This window comes from Neophocaena asiaeorientalis, unplaced genomic scaffold (assembly GCF_003031525.2).
Source record: "Neophocaena asiaeorientalis asiaeorientalis breed wild unplaced genomic scaffold, Neophocaena_asiaeorientalis_V1.1 scaffold417, whole genome shotgun sequence".
Lineage (NCBI taxonomy): Eukaryota > Metazoa > Chordata > Mammalia > Artiodactyla > Phocoenidae > Neophocaena > Neophocaena asiaeorientalis.
The window spans coordinates 3,765,992-3,775,991 of record NW_020175387.1 but is presented as its reverse complement, the minus strand read 5'-3'; the positions used below and the strand labels follow the sequence as shown (position 1 = coordinate 3,775,991).

The following is a 10,000-nucleotide window of genomic DNA, read 5'->3' as shown; positions in this document are numbered from 1 at the left end:
ATGCCTGCACCGGGAGGCGTTAAAGCTGTGAACGATAACAGAGATATGCCCGCTGTCAGTGCACGGAGCCACACGGATGCTCAACCCCGAAACAGCGCTCGAAGACGTATTACACACGCTAGGAAAAGTCATCTGCACCAGCTTTTCTGGGTGCGTCATCTTTCTTCTATTAGCTTTAATCCCCACCGTGACTCTCAGAAATGGAAACTACACAGTTGAGCAAGATTTTACTCAGAAAACAAAAGGCTCCCATCATATGACCGTCGGTTAGAAAAAAAACAAAACAAAACATCCTGGTGAACAGCAGTGGGTACTTCTAATTGATACACTTTGTAAGATTCCTCCTCTGTTCTTCATTTTAACCAATTTTTACTGTACCTCTGGGAAGGCAGACTCACTTGTCCTTCATGGGAGCAGTCTGATAATTACCACGTTCATTAAAAATAATTAGGTAGCAACTAAAATGAAACCTGTCTGCCTAAGTTCCGGTAGAAAAATACCTTTGCACTGAATAAAGAAGGTGATAAGCTAATTAAATAACCACGGTAAATGTCCACTGAAGACACCAAGAAACAACTAACAGTGAAGTCACAGCTCTTCTTTACTAGCACCGAGCATGGTGAGGCCTGATTGCGGTGTCAAGGGTGCAGGGTAAGCTCTCATTATTATCCTGACACTTTGGCTAAGAGTATTTGATAGGAATTGAATGTGTTAACACACAACTTCATCACCCCCAAAACATGCTTCTTCCAGGTTTGCTTGTAGCAGGCAAACATGATTCTCATCTCATTAGAGGAAGGAAACTAAATGCTCAGTAGGCAGACACAAGTCGGGTACAGTATGACTCGTACTGAAATAGAAGAGATCTTTGCCGGATTTCAAGTACTCAATCTAATGCAGTGGCTGGTAAGAACCTATTACAAAGCCATTTGTAGGCATTGTATAGTTGGGGGAGAAACTAAAAGACAGCTCAGGATAGAAAAGGGAAAAGGGAACTTTCCCTGAGTCTGTTTTTTAGAGGCAAATAGAGTTGATTGAAAGAGGAACAGACTGGAAACCTAATTGGGTGGTGGTTCGTTCCTGAACGAGGGAAGGTTTGCTACCAAAAAATCGGGGCAAGGACCATGATGGAGGCCTGATGGGTTGATGGGAGAATTAACTAGGAGAAGGTAAATGAAGATTCAGTTATTAGCGCATAGCTGTGGAGACAACCACCTTTTAAATATTGGCTGAATTCTTACTTCTATGCTAAATGCAACATTTGGGTGTGGAAAGAAACAAATGAAAAACAAGTGACACAAAAACACATTTCTTTAGCTAGAAAAAGAACTTTCTTAATTTGTCTTTATCCAGCTGAGAAACCTTGTCTTAGGCTTAGCACTCAAGATACTCTCAAGTGCTCAACGTCACTCTCAACTTGACCCCAATCATTATCATATTACCGTCAATTAGCCTAGCTTATTACTGGCTGCTCTTCTTTTTAGCCTTACCACACTCAAGTCTTCTCTGATCTGCTTTGAAATAAGTTCTGTAGTTGTATTAGTAATAATCTCTAAGGAATATCCATCATGTTTGAGAATAGTCTCCCAATATCCTCAATAGTAAGTAGGGACAGATGCTAAAAATTCCATGTTTTTAAGAAAATTGAGTCCTAGAGCTGTGAAGTGACTTGATAGACAGAAATATATAGCTCGATGGTAGACACGGAGGTGGGGCAACTAAATTTTATAGCTGCCACTCAAATTCATCTTCCTGTCTAACTGAATCAATTTCAAATGTTAAACAGTTGGAATATTAAAAAAGAAAAAACAATCCTTGAAAATAATAACATTGTATTTCCAGGAGAAACTGATAACAAGTATCTACATTTTACAGAAGAATGGATGACACATTCAAAATAAATTTAAAAGAAAATGGCTTAAGATTGGCAGGGGTATGGTACGAATGAATTGGTAAATTCCTGGATCTTTAATCCAATTTAGAATGATAGGGCTTCCCTGGTGGTGCAGTGGTTGAGAGTCTGCCTGCCGATGCAGGGGACGCGGGTTCGTGCCCCGGTCCGGGAGGATCCCACATGTCGCGGAGCGGCTGGGCCCATGAGCAATGGCTGCTGAGCCTGCGCTCTAGAGCCTGTGCTCCACAACGGGAGAGGCCACAGCAGTGAGAGGCCCGCGTACCGCAAAAAAATAAAAAGTAAATAAAAAATTAGAATGATAGACTTCTCGGATTCCATGGGACTTAGACACAGCCCAAAACTCTGAAGCAATGGAGTTGCTTTTGGGGGCCCAAACCAACAACTCCCTTGCCTTTATTCCTACACTATGACGCCTGGTATCTTGATCTGCTTTCCACTTGCCTCTCTATAAAATTTTATTTGCAAGAAAAAAAACAGAGATATAAATACACTTATTTTTGAAAAGGATCAATATATACTAGATTCGATAACTTGAGGTTTCTTCTGCTATGATATTCTGATTTCATGATATTCTATGCTACTTTCCACTTAACAGAGGATAATGTATTAAGTCAGAAGAATTAATACCTAATTACAGAATTTCAGGCATGAGTGATTCTGGCAGAAGAAGTTTTACTAAGGACAGAAGGTCCTTCCTTGCATTGTCAGGATGACATTATGTTGGTAGCCAGCTTCTTCTGCCAACTCATAAAGCCTGCCTTATTTCTGGGTCTAGTATATCTAGACTCCGTACTCAATAATTGCACCTCTTTCCACCTAAGCGCTCTCCCCCCTAAATCTAAAGAAATTGCTGGCTCACCTATCTCTCTGACGTGAGAATTTAAGGCAAGAGAAATTTTAAGGAGCTAAGACAAAAAAAATAGCAGTGGTAGTTAGAAAGCAAGTAGATCAGTAGCTGTTGACTCAGTCTTTCCCATCAGATGAGGTCTACAAATTCCTATCTAGAGGTCATATAATGAAGTAATGAAATTTTTTTGAAGACTGCCATAGGAATCCTAACTACTATAGTTAAAGACTACCAGAGGTTTTTAAGAATGCAACATCTTGAGGAATAAGCTGACTTAAATAATCAGCTGTTAAGTAAAAGTTTTAGGAAAAAAGATACAGATTAAGGATAATGAATAATGTACATTGGGTCTACTAATAAAAGACATAAACTTGTAGAAGTTTGCAGTCAAAAGTTCAGTAGTCAACTGATATATGAAAACCACATATAGAAGAGAAAAACTGAACAGTAATCAGGATGCAAAATAAGTGGTGGTAACTACAAAGTTACATTCTTTCCTGTTCCCTAACTCCTGCTCCAATTCTCTGAAATTTCACAGAGAGATGAAAGTTTTTACCATCATTTTATTTGGTTTTGTTTTCCTGAAACAGCTGCCTATTCCCCAAAGTAATGCTTTTCAGAAGAAAATGCCTGTCTCACCATGAACGTAGAGGTAGTGTCTTTTCCCCAAGTTGCTTTGATCTACGTGTCCCAGAGGAAAAATTTACTATTGAGGTGGAAAACAAAACTAATTAAGTACATGGGCCAAAGACAATTGTGCCAAAATTATTAAAGACCTACTCTTATCTAGATTTACCCCAAAAGTGCTAGTAAATTACACTGAAGTATGAGAAAAATGCAAAAGCCATGTTCTAAAGTTCCATTTAAGGGAATTGGGTTAGGCAGTATTTCCAAAGACTAATGGAACATATAAAAATCAGACACTGCTTAAAACAATAAAGTAAATACATTAAAAATAGAAAATCAAGTTATTTTCCTAACCAAAAGAAGCTAACATCCTAAAGGATAAAATGTAAATTTAAAGGTTTCTTTTTCCAGGTGTACAGGCATGTGATTTTCTATTGTCACTTTCCCTTTTTGCATATGATCATGATAGAAAAAGACAATTGTGGAAAAAATTTTTAGTATAAAATAATTTATTTTATCAAACATGAATGATAATAAGTAGTGATACTGAACACAGGGCTGAGTCATTGTTCAGAAAGCAGGCATACATGATGGATATTACTCTTCAAAGGGTTTTCTTTGTGATCTCGAAAGACTAAATAATTTGAAGATTTCTTGGAAGTATGGTAAGGAGGTTTTGTGAGAATTAAAGCTGCTAAAACAGAACAGGAATTCCACCAAAAAAAGGAATAAAATGGGTATTTAAATCAGGAAATTTAGAGGTTGATAAATGCTAAAACTGAACATGTACACTGCAATTAAGTCAATTTTGGGGTGTAGCCTTCGGAATCACACTTATTACTTACTTTACAGCATATCTCATTCAATGGAGTCCCTTTTTAGTGATTTTCTTAGGAACAAAACCTTGAAATCTACCTTCAGAGGGATGGAGGTGTCTTTAAAATGAAGCCTTTTCCATAATTAAATCCCATTAAAATGGGACCAAGGTGAACACATCATATGGTCAAAGTTTATTCATATAGATAACAAACTGTTACAAGAGCCCAGGGCATGGAAGAGATACAGAAATATTTTACTTATGAAGCAATTTTCTTCTTTTATTTCACCTAGCTGGTCTATTTCTTCCATAGAGCGATGGAGATATTTGTTTGATGAAAAATAATACAGTAGAAAGATGCTGATAGAAAGATGGAGAGCCACAGCTCTACTCCATGAGATGATTAAAATATTCAGCTTTACCCACCACAGATCAATTAACCTAAAAAAGATGTGAGCTGGAAGTGTGGGAATTCAGGCTCTCAGATGGGATCCTGCTGATAACTCTGCTGTGCTAATGTTTAAACTCCTTCACAAACAAAGAACTAATTCAAGAGAAATTGCAAATTCCAGTAGGTATGTTCCTGGACCTTTTCTCTTTATAACACTCTCCGGTCTGTTTTGGTCCATGATTTAATGAAGCAGCAGATACGTGGTGCCCTCAGTACCTGATGCATTTAAAAATAGTGCTGTCTGAGGAGGGCCTGCCTCTAACATCTTCCCACAATTCTGAGAGTTATAAAAAGGGCCTATATTTCAGGGGGAGCATGTAAATTATATTTATGGTGTGTAGAATGAGGAGAAAGGTTAGGAAATATTTCATAAATATCTTCTCTCTCCTCCCTCCTGGCTTTATCTTGTATAGCCCTCAGGGTACCAGTTTCAGAGTGACAAACCAGAAGGGTAGTCAGGGAAGGACCTGTTGTCCAAGCAAAGGCTTTCTGATCCAGTGGAGAGAAAAACAAGATGTTCTGACCACCACTTAGTGGGGTGACTACATAGGATCATCAATCAAAGCTGACTTGTACATTAAAGGCACAGATACTTCAAGTGTTCTTAGCCAATTGTAAATATCAAATTTTATTCTATTTTACATAATTATAAAATTTATATATAAGTGCTCATGGAATTTTTCCACATTAGACACTATGTGGAAAAGCTCTATTTTATGTAACTGATCACAGGAGTCTTTCTACATAAGACATTTTTCTAGATGTCAATTAATACTTACAGTGATATATAAAGTGAGACTAGAAGACTAATACATTCATAGGTGGGCAGGGGAAGGTAGCTGGTGTGATAGTTAAAGGAAAAGACCTCGCAGAAATTTTCTTGGTAAAACTTTTTATATGTGCAGATTCATTCTGCTTCTCTCTAATGCCAACAAGTCATTCTGGACAGGGAACCAATCAGATGAGCTATCAGTAGCCAAAGGGTCATTTGATATCATCGTTTTCATGTCTCCCAAAATAAAAGTTAAAATGGGAATATCTTCCAGAGTCACATTAAAATGTAAATCGCCATAAGAGAAGGATGAAATTGAAAAGTTTGAAATTTATGTAAAAGTCCAATTTGGAAAATGAAAAAAAGCTTTCCTTTTGTGTTTTTGGAAACTTTCTAGATAAATGTAATTAGTTCATTCTAGATGTCTCTTTGGAATGTCATAATTTCCTTGTAAAATTTTTTTTTAAAATGTACTGTTAATTTGGAAAATAAAACTTACTTTAAAGAAGAAACTAGAATCATTTTTTTTTCCATTTTGGATAATATACAACTTGTGTTATATGTGTAGCTACATGGATGCCTAGCACACTATCTTCAATTTTTTTCAGCCCAAGATAAGTGGATACCTATACTTACTCACAGAACCTAAACTGTACAAATTGCATTTCTCTTGATAAACACAGAATTGGATTCTTCATCGGGGATTGCCTCAAACGGTTTTACCATTTTGGTCTGTCTTTATTATAAATCTAGGCTAGGGGTGGTGGTGGAAAGGCATGGAGTAATATAAATGTATTTTTAAGGTTCTAAATTTACATAAATAACAAGTAACAAAATGAATGCTACTAAAAGCAAAATCATATAGCAATACTAAATTACAAATGATCACAGAAGTCATATTTTTAGTAGTTAAACTTTACATATATATGCTTTATTACCTCCTAGGTGTAATGCAGGGGAATTCCTGTGGCTAGAGGGCCCTTAGCTTTTGAACTTCCTGGCATTTAAGGGGGAAAAGAAACCCCAAAAGTACAAAACCAAAAGAAAAAAAAAATCAGTGTCTCTTGGAAATTACATAAATTCGGAAACCAATGGATATATTACTTAATGCTTCACTTTCTTAATATGTATACCACGTGCCTGTGCTAAAATGCCGCTTGAAATCAGTTTTGAAATGAGTATATTAAAGGAATGTTTCTAAAATATAAAGATATAATGATATAAACAATATATTTCTGAGACTCTGATCTACCTTGTCTTTCTTTTTCTGCATACATGCAGGTTGGCTTATTTCTATAAGTTATTAACTATAGCCACTAAAATATATATTTCAAATAACATAATGGTTTAACTTTCTGAAATTAAAAGAGATCCAACATACCCTGTTCTTTGTTGCATGTCATTGGCTGCCTAATATTATTTAATTAATTAGACAGACCCTCCTTGAAATGACTTACTGTTTGAATTTTGTGGAAATCCAGGCAAGGAGGATGGACCGTTCATTCCAGGGAGAAGGACTGGGGGGAGGCCGGGGAGTCCTGGATAGGCTGCTGGCAGACTGATGCCATGAAGGGAGCTGCTGTCCATCATGCCTGGCTGCTGTACCGCTAAGCCCAGCACATCCGAAGCTTTCTTTATACGGTCAAGTTCCTGCTGTGCCATCAGCTGTCGAACGGTCGTCGGAGCCAAGTAATCTTTCTCCCGATCAAGTTGACTCCCAACGGTCTCCCTCACTTTTGAAATGTGCTGTTTGGAGAAAATATGATCTCTGATGGACAAGCGGGCGGAGTACTTCACCCCACAGAGGGTACACTCTGGTTTGGTGCCTTCCGTGCCACTTTGATTGATCATGAAAGGCTTCCCTATGTTAATTTTAAATTTCTTTTCCTTTGCCCTTGCATTCTGGAACCACACCTGGACCACGCGTTTGGGCAGACCAATCTCATTCCCTAGCATTTCACATTCTTGCATGGTTGGAGTTCGGTAGTCACTAAAGCAAGCCTTGAGAACCTTGAGTTGAAGATTGCTCATCTGGGTTCTGAAACGCTTGTGACCTGGTCGATCGTTACTTTTGGATTTGAAAGGATTGCTGGATCCAAATGGATTTGGTGAACTCGGGTCAGCTATGCTGGACGTTTCACTGCGGTCAGCATTGTCATCGGGGTCATCCGTGATATAAAAACTTTGGTCATGGTCACCATCTTTATCGTTGAAAGGTATTGAGGGACTCGTGAGAGAAAAGAGAAATTTTTCATCGCAGACCTCCGTGGTGGGTGTGGTTGCTGTTTTTGGCAAAGTGTCGAGAGTTTTCGGCTCTTTAGGAGATAGAGCTGGCTTCACATCTCCAGAACTTCCCGTGGTGCTTTCCATTTCCGCATTTCCCTCATCTCCGGTGGTGGCGTCGCTGATCGCCGTATTAATTGACGAAGTCTCATCAAAGTCAGTTTTATTTTGATCATACCCAGCCTCAGCAGGAGGGGCGTTTAAATTCTCTGCATCCTCAGAACATTCTGCTTTAAAAGAAGAAGGGCTTAAAAGATTCTTCGGCGACAGCTCTGCTGTTTTGCTAACAGGTGTTGACACTGTAGAAGCCAATTCATTCTCACTTGAGAGATCAATTTTAGTTAATGGCAGAGATGGATAATCAAAATAAATGTATTTCTGCGGGCTTTCTCCCCCATCTTCTGTTGATATTAAAGGGCTTGGTGGCAAGCTGTAACCTGCCTGCTTTCCTTCATTCCAGTGCCGGGAGCGAATGTGGCTTTCTAAGGCTGATTTCGCCTTAAACAGGGCTCGGCAAAAGGGACACCGTTTATGAGACTGGGCTGGACCCACTGCCCGGAACTGGCCCTTCCTTTCTCGCGCTCGTGTGTTCTGGAACCAGACTTGCACGACTCTTTTCTTGAGCCCCACTTCACGTGCAATATGATCAAGCATTTTCCGGGTAGGATTGGAATCCAATAAGTATTTTTCATAGAGAATTTCCAGTTGTTCAGGGGTGATGGTGGTTCTCAAGCGTTTATCACGGTGTTGGTCTTCACCGCTATTGCCGCCTTCCTTTTCACTGCAGTTATTGTCTTCTTTATCATCCAGTTTCCTTTTAAGGGAAGCAGTAGCTGTGGCCTGGGCTGTGGGGTGGGAGGAAGTGGTCTGAGGGGGCATCTGTGTGAGAGAACCACTCAGCAGCTGTCCAGTCATCAGTGGATTGTTGGGGTCGAATATCATGTAGGGCATGTCCATGGGCCGTTCCAAGAACGGGGAGTGCAGGAATTGGTTCTGAGCAGCCAGGAAGTGCATGTGCTGATGTTCCTGCCAGAGTTCCAGAGTCGGGAAGGCAACTGTGCACTGATCACATTGGTACTGTAGTAACTGTGGAGGTAGACTGTTCTGGAGAGAAGTCATGGAAATCTGCAGTGGACTGGAAGGGACCGGGGTTTGAGAGGCCGAGGGAGGTCTTCCCATAAGCTGGGGTTGTTTTGGTGTCTGCGGCGGAGCGGCCGAGGCCGGCGGCGGGTCTGAGGAAGTGGATGCTGAGAGCAGCGCTGGTTTGGCGCCTTGAGAAGGGGGCAAGGGGTCACTCGGCTTTGGCTTTTCTGTGGGATATTCGGGTTTTGGAGACGTCTTCTCCGGTTCCGGTTTGGGTGACGGGATCAGCGGGGTGCTAGTCCCAGAGCCAGAACTTGCCGCCGGGGCAGGAGCGTTTTTGGGTGCCTCCGTTTGGCCAGACGCTGTGCAATGCTTATACACCACCTGATCCGTGCCGTCCATGGAGTCTTCGGTTTGGCTTTCATCTTGGGCATCATCATCTTCGTCCTTGTAACACTGCTTTTTCTGATGCGTAATCAAGTCAAAGATCCTGGGGAAAACCACATTGCACTTTTTACACTGGTACTGCATGTTGCTCGTTCGAATATACCGCTCATTAGTAAGTTCTCTTTTTTCATTGTCTTTAGCTTCTGCTTGATTCTCGTAACTCTTCCGTGCCTTCTGACGAGCATTCTGGAACCATACAACAATAACCCGGGTAGGCAGATTGAGAACGGTAGAAAGTTGTTCTATTTCGTCATCTTTTGGGTAAGCGTTTGTGTCAAAAAAGTCTTGAAGAACCCTAAGCTGGTAGTCCGTAAACCTGGTTCTCGACGACCTTTTACTGAAGGATGCATCAGATTTGTAGTGTTCTAAAGAGGAGGGCTGGGGGTCGATTCTGATATCTTCCAAAACTGTTATGGGAGGGTTACTGAAGTTGTAGGGCGAATCCTTATTCCTCTGCCGCTCCTTAAAAAGTGTATTTCGAAACCAGTGCTTGATAACCTTTTGAGAGAGGCCAGACTTCTCCGCCATTTCTTGGATCTGTTCTTCACTCGGAGAATTATTGATGTCAAAATAAGCCCTCAGGATTTTCAGCTGGTCGTCTGTAATTCTTGTCCGTGGGCGTTTGAACTGAGAATGCCTTAGGAAATTGGGATCTAATCCGAGCTGCTGCTGGCAGAGCTGAGTGAGATCGGCCGAGAGAGTGTCCATCTGGGGCAGCTGCAGGGCGAGCTGGGGAGGAAGTGCAGGATGCTACAGGG

General features: G+C 40.5%; 1 protein-coding gene across 1 annotated transcript in view; it reads right to left on the bottom strand.

The window, feature by feature from the left end:
- The window catches only part of ZFHX4 (zinc finger homeobox 4), a 154,955-nt gene that overhangs the window by 1,492 nt on the left and 143,463 nt on the right, over window positions 1-10,000 (bottom strand). The window contains exons 10-11 of the mRNA XM_024765738.1: window positions 6,887-9,992; window positions 1-25 (exon numbers count right to left, since the gene is read on the bottom strand). The exon at window positions 1-25 is cut by the window's left edge and continues 1,492 nt beyond it. Of these exons, the coding sequence (XP_024621506.1) occupies window positions 1-25; window positions 6,887-9,992 (3,131 nt within the window). The remainder of the gene's footprint in view (window positions 26-6,886; window positions 9,993-10,000) is intronic.